This window comes from Neoarius graeffei, chromosome 13 (assembly GCF_027579695.1).
Source record: "Neoarius graeffei isolate fNeoGra1 chromosome 13, fNeoGra1.pri, whole genome shotgun sequence".
NCBI classification, from domain to species: Eukaryota; Metazoa; Chordata; class Actinopteri; order Siluriformes; family Ariidae; genus Neoarius; species Neoarius graeffei.
In genome coordinates, this window is record NC_083581.1 from 66,627,181 (window position 1) to 66,643,439 (window position 16,259).

Here is a 16,259-nt window from a genome sequence, read left to right on the forward strand (position 1 = left end):
GATGCGACCAAACTGGCAGGCGTACTAACACCTTCTGCGCACTTCGACAGCGCATTGATACCTTCACTCCTCTTCGGGCACGGCCAGGCGGGCGAATGCCCTGGTCCGTCCGCCCTGTCTAAAAAAATGGTACAACTTGAGCCCCATGGTAAAATTGGGACTTTGTCATTTTTCCACATGAGGCCCATGGTAAAACCACACTTCCAGGAGGGGCTGCCGTCTGCCTCCCAAGCCGGCCGAGAGCGCTCCTCGTCGGGCACGGCCAGGTGGGCGAATGCCCTGGTCCATCCGCCCTGTCTAAAAAAAAAAATGGTACAACTCCGAGTGAAGGTATCAATGCGCTGTCGAAGCGTGCAGAAGGTGTTAGTATGCCTGTCATTATAGTGCAGACTTTCCATAGCATAGAAAATCGCCACGTTTCAATTTGTGTAACTGAACTTTGTTTCATGTCACTGGTCATATAAACCTATGTAAACAGGAAAAACGCGGAAGAGTTTGGTCGCATCTAACTACAGCCCCAAAAAATACCATTGGCCATGCTGAGCCTAGCTACATTGCTAACAGGAGTAACAGCGCGTCTGACTGACTGGGAGGTCGCGCAAAGCTCGGAGAGGTACGGAGCAGCTCGTCTCAATTCAGAGAAGAACATATTTCATTATGGAAGTACGGTGGACTGTTCCTTTAAGGGCATGTTCAGCAACTTGGGCTGAAGTTTAAACTCCGAAACATTAAGGCATGATCTCAGAAGCCACGCCCCAGAACCTAGGTTAGAATGCATGAATGCAAGTGCAAGAGGCGGAGCTTTCTGAATTGACAAGCAGCTTGACTGACAGTCAAGTCGAGTCACTTTCTTGTCCTGATTGGTTGGATTTTACTGGTCCACCTGATTTTTTAAATCATTTTATTGATAAGTGCAAGAATATCAGGAGAATTTCATCAAATAATACTTTTTTTAATTTATTAAGCCATTCTTTGCAGTTACAGTCTTCTTCAGCTTTGTTAAAAAGATAAACCTGGTTAACTTCTTAACTCTATTAAGATGCTAATCACTGCTTGCATATCACACACTGGTTGCTATAGTAACAAATGCATTCATTGCATTTTACATAAAGACAGTGAACGGGTGATGTGACAGAAAGTAAATAGTTTTGAAAGAGAGGAGACGGGCCAGTGCCACTTCATCACTGCTCGAGGTGCAGATGAGTTCCTGCAGTAATTCTGGCAATGCATGTAATGGAAATGAAATTCATTGTATACTCAGAAATGAAATAAAACTGAATCTAATTTGAAAGTACATTTACAGTTGACTTGAATCGGATGAGAGAAAGTTGAATTTCATGTAGCGTTGCAAAATTTCCTTAACTATTGCAAATATTAACAAGTAGTTATTAATTAATCACACAACACTCACTTTTCGTAATGTTGTGCAATCATGAGATAACAAGCTCATAGCCTCATTTATTATATCGGTCCATATTGTTTTTGCACTTTTTCAAAAATGGGAACTAAAATAAATGCTAATTGAGGTTTACTGGGGCAGGGATCACGTTGCTCCATGCTCAGAGGACCGCTAATGGGGTTGCCAGATTGGGTACTAAAACCCAAAACCACTTAACCTCCTAAGACCCAAGCTGTTTTTTTTACATGCATTTTTTATTTCTTTTTGCTATTTGGGCTTATTAGAACCTGATTAGAATAAAAACTAAGCATCATCTTTGATAAGATGTACTTTTTGAGAAAAAGTATGTCCACATATGTGGATTCTTGTTCTGAATTTCTAAAAAGTGCTGTCCACGTATGTGACCGCTAGGCCCTAGGAGGTTAAAGCAATTTGCCACACTGTATGTAGACATATCAGGTGAAAAATTAAATTCAATCCAAATTGCTTGAAACTTCTCTCATTGAATTCAGAATTGAATGCAGAACAACATACTTTTTTACAGAATTAAAATATGTTTATCGGTTCTTCGGATATTACAAATCAAAGACTGAAGAAATGGCTTAATTTTTAGAAAACTGCCATAATATTATGTATAAAGATCACATGGTCCAAAATGGGCCTCATTAACCAATGAGATCAAATGTTTTTTTCTTAATAACTCCCTCCCCCCCAAGATATTTACATGGAAATTGTCAGGCACCTATAGATGGTTGTATACTGAATACAAAGTTTGAAAAATTAGTAAAAACAAATTATGCAAATAAGCATGTAATTAGTATTGAAATAAAAAAGTAATAAAAGAGTATTTCTAGTACCCTCTTTGTGCTCTATAGGCCTTTGTATTTCTCAAAAGTAGGGCCTACTAGTGTTTATATTAAAGAAAATAAATGATATTTAAATTAATATTCACAGCTTTCAAGGCAAACTCGATAAAACTGTCTGATCCACATCCAATAAACAATTCCAATTAATTGAATTGAAATTGACACTCATGTTTCTGACTTCCGGTTGTTGTTTTTTTTTTTTTTTAATATCATTCCGACCACTAAGATCTCAGTATTTTTCATCAAAACAACCACAGTAATATTCTAAAATAGTTATTTATTTACATGAATCAGTTTGATTTGAAAAAAAAAATAAGTAGGTAAAGCTATGAAAACTCACTTCAAAGTCTCCTGTTAAGTATAATATCAAAACTAGCTGACGGAAAATTTTGCGGAATACTTCATCAGGAACGGTGAGAGCTGTTTTAGAGAACATCCCGATAAAAGTTATCTGATTGATATTCATGAGTAATCCAGGAGAGAGAGAGAGAGAGAGAGCCCGACCACTTTCCCATGACTCAAAAAGAAAAGCACCGGCAGTTTCCCAACATCACGCGAGCAGAGAGTGAACTTTGTTGTACCAACTTCAACCTGCCGTTACTCCCAAAGTACTGAACAGATTTTTAATCATAGTGTTCATGATAGAAAATATTCAAGAGTTAAGCAATGACCGATTTGGAAACTTAGATGAGCGTCTGCATGCACAATTTTCACACCACGGCCAGCGAGCGTCTGATACGCCTACTGTATGCTGGATGACTGTATGCCGTCTATTGTCAGCTGCCTATCATGAATTCAGATAGTAGCCTTTAGCATACGTCAAGTGTAAGCCTCTCAGCTTCATTCTATTTGAGATGATGTTCTTATTCATGTTGGCCTGCTTCACCAAAATCTATGTTCACAAGCTGCTCCTGCCTCAAACATCCCTTTAATGAGAGCTGAATTTCAAGGAAAGTGACTGTATAACTAATCCACAGCTGAAGTATATCTTCGACTTAACATGCATAGGCTTATCTGAACTTTAGAGAGAAAAAAATCCAAGGAGCAACTCTTGGAAGCTATTAGGTTTTTGGGTTGTTTTTTGTTTGTTTGTTGTTGTTTTTTTTTTTTTTATAAAATGCTCCGACACAAGACTCCATTTTATATCCCTTTCATATCTCGCTGCTTCTTCTTCTGTTTCTTGTAAATTATTGCTGCGTTGTGTGCTTAGTAATTACATTGCACCCTCTTGTGTAGAATTTACAATTATGACAAATTATTTAAATTAGCTTAATAGAAGACTGGAAGTTGTTAAATTTTATAATGCAGTCGACTGAATTAATTTATTGAATTAATTACAGTTTGTTGACCTTCAGTTAATCATTAAAACCCCTCATTTTCAGGAGTCTTTTTTTTTTTTGCCATTCAGACTTCAGCTTTCCTTCTTAAATCACAATCGTATACGTAGAGTCGATGAGACGTGCTTTAGGATCGAGGTCCTTTCAGAACAGAGTGATAAAAAGGTTTAAGTGGATACTATAATTAGTGTGATGAATGAACTGGAAGATTGTTGTATGTGTAGTAAGTAATTGCACGTTGAGGAAGGTGTGGTTGCCATGGATCTGTTTTTTTTATAGCCGTATTATTGCTTCTCTTTGTTTCCACAGAGATTATTATGCAGCTAGATTTACACTATAATGTGTGCAGTATTACAGTATTCACTAATCTGTGTGTGTGTGTGTGTGTGTGTGTGTGTGTGGGCTGTAGTTTGGTATGCGTGTGTGTACAGTAGGGATGGTCCAGTCAGTGGCCTCTGCTTAGATTAATGGTGCAAGCTGAGAGGCAGTCCAGGCTAGCAGCTCCTTGATTTATTCACCACTTAACACTGATGAAGCTTCCAACAGCACACACTGTTATGTTGGCAGCACATTTTTCTTTATCACATGGCTTTGCAAGCCTACATTTGCTTCCGTGTGTGTTTGTGTGTGTGTGTGCGTGTGGGCGATGACTGGAAAAGGCTTTTGTTTTAATCTGTATATAAGGTTGTGTTTTTAATGTTTCAAGGTTGTGCGTCTGTGTGTGTTCGTAATAAATAAAATCAGACTGCCAGTGTGGGACAGTTTTTTTTTTTTTTTTTTTAACGCTACTCTTTACACCGCCATACAGCAAAACTGTGATTACGAAAGAGAATTGATGTTATTCACAAGGGCTCGATATGCTTTCAGAATGCATCTCTTAGTCATAAGCTGCCAATTGAAGACATTTATCCAGCTAACACTTGCTTGCCCTCGCATAGCTGCACTAAGACTCCTTAAATACGAGAAGGCAGTGGAGTGCATCACTCCTGTGTCAAGGTGAATACGACCTCATTAGAGGAAGCCAGAGGTGATCTTTAAAGCTTGGGGAGAAAAAAAAAAAAAAAAAACTACATACAAATGAAAATTTCTCAATTTATCAGGCTTGCTTGGCATCTTTGCTGAGTTTGATAGTGTTCCTGTGTGTTTATTTGTGTCTCTGTGGATGAGAGATAATGTCTAGGAGTCTTAATAGCTCTTTACACAGTGGTTTGTGTTGTTAACCCTGACCTATTGCTTCAACCTCTCTTCTGCTCTGACATTCCCTTAGAATCCAGACATCGTCTTGGTGCACTATTTAAACGTGCCGGCCATAGAGGACTGTGGGAAACCATGCGGACCGATCCTGTGCTCCATCAACACAGACAAAAAGGAGTGGGCCAAGTGGACCAAGGAGGAGCTTGTTGGGCAGCTCAAACCGATGTGTGAGTATTATCTCAGTCCTGTTCTTCACCTTCACCAAAAGAGAGTCCTCACTTTTATACATACCGTACACAGTGGAGAAACCACGTACCAGTGTCCTTTTAAAATGCATTAGTAAGCCTATAATATACACATTTTAGATAAAAACAAACAAAGTTTGCAGTAGGGTTGGGGTTAATTCAGGAATGAAATGAAAAACAATTCCAATTCATTACATTACAGGCGTTTAGCAGATGCGACGTACAACCTACCCAGAGCAACAGGGGGTTAGGTGCCTTGCTCAAGGACACTTCAGCCATTCCTGCTGGTGCAGGGACTCGAACCAGTGACCTCAAAGCTGCTTCTCTAACCTTTAGGTCATGGCTTCTTCTTTTTTTATGTCAGGATACTGGTTTTTTTACCTCTGTCCATCCTTCCAACCATATCCCCATCCATCCAAAACACCCTTTTTCTCAGCAACCACAGTACCAAACTTCAGCTTGGGGTTCTATACCATGTATACCGTTTTCAGGTCTGGCGCACATCGACTTCCTGTTTACCGACTGAATGTATTTGTGAAACATAACGTGAATTTACAAAATTTTCGTACCACTTTTTTCAGCAAATACAAATCACAGCGGCGGCACGGTGGTGTAGTGGTTAGCGCTGTCACCTCACAGCAAGAAGGTCCTGGGTTCGAGCCCCGGGGCCGGCGAGGGCCTTTCTGTGTGGAGTTTGCATGTTCTCCCCGTGTCCGCGTGGGTTTCCTCCGGGTGCTCCGGTTTCCCCCACAGTCCAAAGACATGCAGGTTAGGTTAACTGGTGACTCTAAATTGAGCGTAGGTGTGAATGTGAGTGTGAATGGTTGTCTGTGTCTATGTGTCAGCCCTGTGATGACCTGGCGACTTGTCCAGGGTGTACCCCGCCTTTCGCCCGTAGTCAGCTGGGATAGGCTCCAGCTTGCCTGCGACCCTGTAGAACAGGATAAAGCGGCTAGAGATAATGAGATGAGACAAATCACAGCTGTTTGATATTTGGAACCAAGCTTCAGCTTGGGGTTCTATACCGTGTGTACCATTTTCAGGTCTGGCGCACATCGACTTCCTGTTTACCGACTTAATGTATTTACGAACATATTACGTGGATTTACAAAATTTTCACAACGTTTTTCTCAGCAACTACAAATCACAACTGCTTGATATTTGGTACCGAGATTCAGCTTGGGGTTCTATACCATGTATACCGTTTTCAGGTCTGTCGCACATCAACTTCCTGTTTACCAACTGAATGTATTTACGAAACATATAGGGTGGATTTTGATGCTATTTCAAGAAGCAAAATGCTATTTCAAAATGACAGTTTACCAGGATGCTATTTGAAATCCCTGGGGAGAGACACGGCTCTTTACTTACATGTTTCAGGGTTCATTATTTGTTGAAGTCAACATTCATACTAAGTGTCCTATTCCTTCGATTGCTTGCATTCTGATATAAGCGAGAGCAGGGGTATACAGTACGTAAGTGAGCAGTAGCTCACAGTTGATCTTGTTTTATATAGACACATTCACAAACAAGTCACCATATTCATCAAAACAATTAATCTGTATCCTCACATTACATTACAGGCGTCTAGCAGATGCTCTTATCCAGAGCGATGTACAACAAGACCCTGACATACTCACAGCAGTGGGCAGCCAGAGGAGCAGTTGGGGGATAGGTGCCTTGCTCAAGGGCACTTCAGCCATTCCTACTGTTCCAGGGAATTGAACCAGCGCCCTTTTGGTCCCAAAGCTGCCTCTCTAACCATTAGGCCATGGCAAGGAAATGGAATTGGATTTCAGTAGCAATTATAAGAAACTGAACTGGAATTGAAATGAAGTTTCAAGAAGTGGAATCTGCTTGTTAAGCCATGACGTAACGACCGTATTTCTGCGGCCAAGCCTCATCATCTCAACATGCCACAGCACTCATTGTTTGAATACATGAGTCCAAAAAAACTATCCAATTGCCATGAAGGAAAACATTTATTCACTTTTAGTGCTTATAAAATGTAATATCTTCAAAACGAAAGTTTAAAACAAAGAACAAAGAGGTGAGAGGGTGAGACAAACAGTGGTGATCAGTGATTGGTTGTGCACAGGCCCAAGGTTATCAGTGATTGGTCATGGGGCGGGATCATGGTTGTCAGTGATTCACGGCGTTCCACTGTAAGCCGAGCGAACCTGCTTTCTATGCTTATGGGGGAAGCCATGGCCTAATGGTTAGAGAAGCAGCTTTGGGACCAAAAGGTCGCCGTTTCAATTCCCTGGACCAGCAGGAATGGCTGAAGTGCCCTTGAGCAAGGCACCGAAACCCCCAGCTGCTCCCCAGGCTGCTCTGAGTATGTTGTATGTCACTCTGGATAAGAGCGTCTGCTAAATGCCTGTAATGTAATGTAATATAACAGCAGCTATGATGTGAGCTGAAGAGCTGTAAGTTCAAGACTAATGTGCTGGAAGAGTCACGAGGCTGGGGCGTTTAGTTAGTTTTTTTTTTAATTAAAGTTGCTAAAGGGGTCAAAAAATCACCAAACCTAGTGACAGAGTCTCTATCTTGGCAACACTGAAGGGAGTTTGGCCCAGGAAAGGACTATTGATTTCAAACTTAACTGGCGGATTCAATTCAGTGAATTTCTATCTAATTCCTTTTTTTTTCTTTTTCTGAGCATTTATTTGAGGTTAAGTGTATTGATATACATTTGAACCTTTCACTATTTATTGTACCTTACAGATACCATATGATGTATGAAAAATAGTTGATGAAATGTAAATTAAATTAAACCGAGAACATGAACAGTTAATGAATGATGAGTGGGCAGTATATAATTGACACTGGTGCCATGATAAGGATTTGAACGTACTGTTTATGACTGGTTTGATTTGATAAATGCTATGTCTCAAACCATAAAACAATGAGTCATTTTCATTCATTAAAGGTAGACTGTCTTTCAGATTTTTCAAGTTTAGGTCGTAAAAAGAATTTTCCCTGACACCCAATTATTTTTGTTTAGTGGACCGAAATCTACTGAAGTCGAATCACAGACTTCCGATTTTAATTTTTTTTATAGAACAATTAATGAATTTAAGGCCACTTGGCCCGAAATTCTCCGCTATTTTTTCCTGCTTCACCATGACCCAATTCAAAATACTACGTCATGCATGACGTGGTGGGCTTTCCCCGTTCACACAAGGCATTGTGGGATACAAATTTAAAGCAGGAGAGAAAAATGGAGGACGTGAGTGTGCGAATGAAACGTGAAAGACCGACTACAGTAACGGAAAGAAAGCGAGAAGAAAAGACGTTATGTTATATACGAAGGAAAGGAAACGCAGGACCAAACTAATAAATATCGGCGGTCAGCGAGCACCTCGGTGTGATCAGCTGCTCGTTTAGCGACAGAATGATGGAACTGTCAGTGCACGGTCAAAGGGAAACCTGTAGATGGCAGTAATGCAACACTGTGGATGCCAGCTGCTGTAAAACCCAAAAGAAGAAGAAGGTAAACCTGCGCACGCGCACACGGACTTCCTCTGTCTGCTTGACTGCGTAAAGTGAGTGATTTCATGCACATTATTTGCTTTAATTCCCTCAAATGAAATAACTTCCCAGCCACAGAATGGCCTGATATTTTGTGAGATATTACAGAAATAAGCATATATCACAATGAGCAAATTTCAGACGAAACTAAATTTCACCGATTTTATGAAATCGAAAGGCCGTCTAGCTTTAATGCAGTGTTACATATGCAAGAACATAAACAGAAGCAATTTTATATGAATTGGTAAATAACCAAATACCAGCATTTATTCAAAATGGATATGAAATCCTTAACTTGTGTCGGATTCTTGTGTAGAAGTCTAGTTCAGATATAAATAATGTAGATCTCTATTTTTTAAATGGCTTGGGCCATAAACAGTACAAGTACTCACCTGAAGATGCTGTTTAAAGTCTGAAGTTGCTCAGTTGGATCCATGAACTGGTACAGCACAATACTTACAGACTGGTTACCTGAAGTTGTAGGAATTGGTTCGCCAAAAAGATTCTTTTGAGAGGTCTTCCCAATAATTTCAGATAATAATTTCTCCCCTGGGCGGCACGGTGTTGTAGTGGTTAGCGCTGTCGCCTCACAGCAAGAAGGTTCGGGTTCGAGCCCTGTGGCCGGCGAGGGCCTTTCTGTGTGGAGTTTGCATGTTCTCCCCGTGTCCGTGTGGGTTTCCTCCGGGTGCTCCGGTTTCCCCCACAGTCCAAAGACATGCAGGTTAGGTTAACTGGTGACTCTAAATTGACCGTAGGTGTGAATGTGAGTGTGAATGGTTGTGTGTCTCTATGTGTCAGCCCTGTGATGACCTGGCGACTTGTCCAGGGTGTACCCCGCCTTTCGCCCGTAGTCAGCTGGGATAGGCTCCAGCTTGCCTGCGACCCTGTAGAACAGGATAAAGCGGCTAGAGATAATGAGAATGGGATGAGAATTTCTCCCCTTTCTTTACCATGTCATTATAATTCATTCATTCATTCATTCATTTTTAATAAGCTCGTTATCTTGGTCAGGGTCATGGTGGAAACTGGGAATGAAGCAGGAGTATGACCCTGAATGAGACACCAGTCACGACAGACCATACACAAACATACACACACGCATGCATGCACATACCTAGGGGCTATTTAGAGTAGTTGGTCTCCCTGTATGTTTCTGGAAATGAAAACCCAGAGGACGTGGACACAGCAAGAATTCGGACAGACAGTAAACCGAGCTCGGGATTTAACCAGAGACCCTTCAGTATTATACTGATTGCATAACATAAAGGCAACTGTCATATCAAAGCTCTTCCTGCCTTTTCGCTCCTTCCCTGGTGCTTCTTTTCAAAATAATACAATCTGACCCTCATCCAGAGCTAAGCTCAAATTGGGAGTAATCAGTTCATGGATCCTTATTAAATTTACGCAAAATAAAGTCATGTGATGGCTTTGACAAAGACTTAGAGTAAGATGAGTTCAAAGGTCATTCAGGAAGCATACAATTTTTTCATTGCTATATTGCAGTTTGCGGGCGGCACGGTGGTGTAGCGGTTAGCGCTGTCGCCTCACGGCAAGAAGGTCCGGGTTTGAGCCCCTTGGCCGGCGAGGGCCTTTCTGTGCGGAGTTTGCATGTTCTCCCCGTGTCCGCGCGGGTTTCCTCCGGGTGCTCCGGTTTCCCCCACAGTCCAAAGGCATGCAGGTTAGGTTAACTGGTGACTCTAAATTGACCGTAGGTGTGAATGTGAGTGTGAATGGTTGTCTGTGTCTATGTGTCAGCCCTGTGATGACCTGGCGACTTGTCCAGGGTGTACCCCGCCTTTCACCCGTAGTCAGCTGGGATAGGCTCCAGCTTGCCTGCGACCCTGTAGAAGGATAAAGTGGCTAGAGATAATGAGATGAGATGAGATATTGCAGTTTGCCTCGCCGGCAGCAGAGGGCTCTAACATTTCTAAACCGCTCATTTAAGATCGTTAGTATCCTGTTTGTACTTGATCCCAATCCCTTGAGACCCATTAGATCTATTAGACTTGGTCCCATTTCTTTTTCTTTTGCATGCCTTTGTGTTTAACATAAGACATGACATCCCAAGCCTAAGGGCTTGATGCCCCTGTAGTGTTTGATGAGGAGCTAATGGTTTGGTTCCAACCCAGAGAACTCTCATCTTTAAAAATGTATAATTACAAAGGTTTTAGAAGAAAAAAAAAAAAAGAAAGATGTTTTTGAGGCCTAGCACTGGGTGCACGCTCGATTCCACTGTTTCCGGGTCTGGGTGCACTGCTTGTCTGGGTCTCCTCTCTTGCTTGGCGAACAGAGTGAGCATGCACTGGGTTCCTGGCATTCAGTGGAGGAGGGCAGCAGTGTTATTGATTGATGCGAGTGTGTAGGAGGAAGAGTGTCTGACTCACCAGAAATCCTTCACACATATGTTTCCCGCCAGAGACTCCTTATAGAGAATGCACAGGATGTTCGCTGGTACATGTGGGTGTTTGTGGAAAAAAAAAAAAAAAGTGGTCCAGATCAAAGATCTGAGGACACATCTTTAATCAGAGCATAGCAGGAACAGCAACCTTATGATGATGTTTGCCTGGCATCTTGTAAGGACACGTCTATATGCCTGACGAGCTGCAAGGATCGTTTAAACTGGGACGGGACTGTCAATGTAATGAATATATGTATCCACCTCTTTGCTGTCAGCACTTTTGGAGGCAGGGAGGCAGCTGTGTGAATGCAGACGGCATTCTAATCACGTGCGCGAGTTGCCATCACCTTCTGTGGCAATCAATTAAATGCCCCCACCCGCACCCCACCCCTTGACTTCAGGACAGGCGTGTAAACAAAGTTGTTTATTACACCTGCTCTCTGATCTGCATTGAACAATTTGCAGAAATGCATTAAGTCATTAACTTTCGAAACAGTGTGAACAATGGAGGAAGGTTGGAACATCTCATACCAGGCATGCTACGCCGCGAGCCCAATGACAAGGCGACTGTCTCTGTCCATGGTGTCAGATGACCAGAAGAAACGCACCTGAAGAACAACAATACCACCTAGTGGTAACTCTCTGAATGTGGAGCATCCTGTCAAGCCGAGATGATTTCCAGCAGATAAATTGTACACTGTATTATCCTTGCATAATTCATATGTACATTATACATTCGTACAGTCGTAACATGTTCCTTTGAGTGGCCTGTATGTTACACAAACAGCTTCCATTCATAAGGGAGGAATGGAATATCTCAGCTTCCCCATCATTCTCAAAGTGGCTATTGAGGAATTTCAGTCCTCAGAGGAAGCATTATGCTTATGTTACGAGAGATTTTAAAGGAGGACTGAAGTCGTTTTTTCAACTTGCTTTATTTCTTAATTAACGTGTTATTCAGTTACGTTTTCGGTTTTAGTAACCTTATACCGTGACTCGTATTGGCAACTAATTGCAATTAAATATTATACTTATCGTCCTATTCAGTTTTTAGCCGTGTTGAATTTAGTTCGTTTGGTCCACGACAGTCCGCACGATCTTCACGAGACTTGTACGAGACTTCGAAACGTGAAGCGTCAGCCAGGTGTCAGTGCCGCCATTTTGAAAACTGTTTTCCAAACGAAATATTGCACAAAAACGAGTTTAAAATGACGATTACCGCCTACTTTTTTCAAACTTTCCTAATTGCTATCAAAATATAGCCTGGCAAGCCAGACTAAATGTGAATATTTAGTCTGGTCTCGGTCGTAGACATTTCCGAAGGGTGTGGGTAGGAACAACCCGTTGTCTTTCAAACTGTCTCTGTGCGTATAGGCCAACGCTCTGACCAATCAGCGTAACAGTGACTGTGACGTAGTCAGAGCGACAGAAAGCAGTGGGGGAGGGTAAACAAACAGCATGTGGAGAGGGACACTAGCCTGGCAAGCCAGACTAAATGTGAATATTTAATAATAATACATCCTTCTTGAAAAGGAATGAGCGGAGAGCCTCTTCCTGCTCATGTTTCAACGAAAACTCCAAGTCTAATTCTTCTAAAACCGATTCCAAAGCGGAGTCAAACGAGCGCTGTTCAATAGCCGTAGCCATCTTTCCTGTTGTGCTTTCTCCAGCGTCGCGCAGCCTTGTCATCACTCCTGCAAAAGCCCGCCCAAAGAATCCAAACAAAAACCTTGCGTTGTGATTGGCGGGCACGATTTGATGCCCAAGGTGTGTTGTTGATATGGTCCGAGGCTAGACCCACTCGTAGGCAAAAATATTTTTGGCCGCTAGGCGGGTGGGTCTAGTTTACTAGGCTAATCAAAATAAACAAAACTTCCGTTTTGATTACGTCAGCATTCGAAAGGGGGCGCGCGCGTCTTTTGACAACATTGGCAGATGTTGGGCACTTTGATTTCCGCTGTACGTTTTACTTCCGTCCTACGATGTCTCGCACAGGTCTCAACGAATCTCGTTTATGTCCGTCGCTTTGACATATGGACTGATATATTACAGAGCATATTTCAAACACTCATAACTTGCTATAGCAGCGACAAAATAGCGATCAAAAATGCATTCCTATATTTAATAAAATGAGAAATAGAATTTTGATAATAAAAATAAGTTCACCTTTAACAGATTTAAAATAATTTGCGTTTTTTTCTTTACATTATTTGTAATTTTATGCTTCCACAAAATGTTTCACTACTTTTGATACTGTGCAATACATTGAGATTTCATTCATCGCCATTACAAGGACATTCGTTCCTTAGAAATAATGAAAATCTTATGTGCCTGAATAAAGTTAGCTTACTTGAGTTCTGCATTTGTGTGTAAGTATCTACTGCTAAAAATTTGATTAAATGTTTACAATTGTAGATAATTAACCGGTGGTGCAGTGATGAGCCCTGTTGCCTCATAGCAAGAAGGTTCCGAGTTTGAACCTCATGGCCAATGGGGGCCGTTTGCATGTTCTTTCTGTGTCCACGTGGGTTTCCTCTACAGTTCAAAGACATGTAGATTAGGTAAAATACCCAGCTACTGGGGTTCCACAAGTCAGTGCAGACTTAGTGCAGGTTCCAAGCCCGGATAGATTGGGGAGGGTTGTGTCAGGAAGTCTAAAGTCCTTCTTGCGCCATGCCCTGGTCTTCCCAGGCAGTCTCCCGTCCCAGTACTAACCAGGCCCTTAAAGCACACTGGGCAGCGTCGATCTCTGTTTCCGTAGCCCTCGACCTCTCGCCTATACAGCTAGGGTTACAGTAACCAGAAGAGCTTGACTCCCTACTCGCATCTGCATTGCAGCGTGCCTTGCCTTGCTAGTTAGCAGTAGGCACCATTTTTATGATGGTCTGACCGCGAGTAGAACTTGCAGTCTCCCGATTGAGAGGTGGACATGCTAACCACTAGGCCAACTCGCAGCTGTGTCAGGAAAGGCATCCGGTGTAAAACCTAAGCCAAATCAAAAATGCGGAACCGATCCACTGTGGCAACCCCTAACAGGAGCAGCTGAAAGAAAAAGAACTGTAGACAACTCGTCATTCCTTTCCTGTTATTATCTTTACAAAAACGCACACTTGCGAGTCATGTGGCCATATTTAAGGCCAGGCCCTTAAAATAAGTGCAGTCTAAGTAGGATTAGAAGAGGCGAGGTGGCCAAGTGGTTAGAGCGCTTGACCGCCAAGCGAACGGTCCCCGGTTCGAGCCTCGCCTCGGACGGTGATCTGGGGCTCGCCTCCTGTCCACCCAGCAGTGAATGGGGACCTGGTGGAAACACTGGGGAAGTTAAAAGGCGGCGAGGAAAGGAACTGGCCACCCTACCTACCTCATCATGCCGACGGCCTAGACAGAGTGTGCTCTCTAACAGGCACTCCCCAACGTACGTACGAAAAAACGTATATGGGACTCTTTGACTTGACTGAAGTAGGATTAGATGTCACAAGCAATCCAGTTAATGTAATGAATTAACCCATAACCATTCCTGATGCTCATCCCAATTTCTATAAATACCCCGGAGCTGCGAGGCAGCAATACCGCCTGCTGCTCTACCGTACTGCCCGCTCTAACTTCTAATTTTGATTTCTATATCCCAAAGTTTAAAGTGGCTGTATTGTGAAAAAAGAAAAAAAAATGGCTTCTTTCTATAACACTTTTACAACAACACTGAAAAAATGTGAATTTTATACCCAGTACAGTTTCTTCAGTTTAACAATAGCAAAAACTCTTCTTATATTTACATGACTTTTTGTATGCAACATGAGAGATGCATTAACACACTTACTCTGATTGGCTCACTACTGCAATCAAGCGTGAAACAGGCTACATTCATCCCAAACCACACACTATTGTTCTGAATCGCAGTCTGCTATATGAAGTAACAGATGGTGGCACACTATTGTGTATAGAAGTGTGCAATTTGGGGATGGACTCACAGGTGCACCTGTTTCCAAGAAGACAGAACGATCCATAACCTTCCTCCTACTGCATTCTCATTTTAAACTAGGAAGACACAGAAAGGCACCCTTCAACTGTTTTTTTTTTTTTAATTTATAAAAATGCATATTTATTTAAAAATACACATACACTACCGGGGCGGCACGGTGGTGTAGTGGTTAGCGCTGTCGCCTCACAGCAAGAAGGTCCTGGGTTCGAGCCCCGGGGCCGGCGAGGGCCTTTCTGTGTGGAGTTTGCATGTTCTCCCCGTGTCCGCGTGGGTTTCCTCCGGGTGCTCCGGTTTCCCCCACAGTCCAAAGACATGCAGGTTAGGTTAACTGGTGACTCTAAATTGACCGTAGGTATGAATGTGAGTGTGAATGGTTGTCTGTGTCTATGTGTCAGCCCTGTGATGACCTGGCGACTTGTCCAGGGTGTACCCCGCCTTTCGCCCGTAGTCAGCTGGGATAGGCTCCAGCTTGCCTGCGACCCTGTAGAAGGATAAAGCGGCTTGAGATAATGAGATGAGATGAGACATACACTACCATTGAAAAGTTTGGGGTCACTTTGAAATGTCCTTATTTTTGAAAGAAAAGCACTGTTCTTTTCAATGAAGATCACTTTAAACTAATCAGAAATGCACTCTATACATTGCTAATGTGGTATATGACTATTCTAGCTGCAAATGTCTGGTTTTTGGTGCAATATCTCCATAGGTGTATAGAGGCCCATTTCCAGCAACTCTCACTCCAGTGTTCTAATGGTACAATGTGTTTGCTCATTGCCTCAGAAGGCTAATGGATGATTAGAAAACCCTTGTACAATCATGTTAGCACAGCTGAAAACAGTTGAGCTCTTTAGAGAAGCTATAAAACTGACCTTCCTTTGAGCAGATTGAGTTTCTGGAGCATCACATTTGTGGGGTCGATTAAATGCTCAAAATGGCCAGAAAAATGTCTTGACTATTTTTTCTATTCATTTTACAACTTATGGTGGTAAATAAAAGTGTGACTTTTCATGGAAAACACAAAATTGTCTGGGTGACCCCAAACTTTTGAACGGTAGTGTACTGTCGAGGTTTTTTTTTTGGAGAAAACTCATTTGAAATGTTTCAGACACACTAAAGTGTGATGCAATACCACTATCTGTATTTCTTTAGTGCACCAAATATCCATATTTATTCTATCCACATTCACTGGATATGAGCAGTCGCGCACTCTGATTGGCTACTCTACTACTAGGCTATCAGCTCATATACCGTGAGTAGAGAAAAACAAAATGGCAGAGCGTGTTGCTGAACCAACCAAGGATGAAATAAAA

General features: G+C 42.1%; 1 protein-coding gene across 3 annotated transcripts in view; it reads left to right on the forward strand.

Annotated features, from left to right (window-relative positions):
* Nucleotides 1-16,259, forward strand: part of camta1a (calmodulin binding transcription activator 1a) — a 1,048,086-nt gene that overhangs the window by 897,169 nt on the left and 134,658 nt on the right. For all 3 annotated transcript variants that reach the window (XM_060938363.1, XM_060938365.1, XM_060938364.1), the window contains exon 7: nt 4,870-5,023. In XM_060938363.1, coding sequence (XP_060794346.1) covers nt 4,870-5,023 — 154 coding nt within the window. The remainder of the gene's footprint in view (nt 1-4,869; nt 5,024-16,259) is intronic.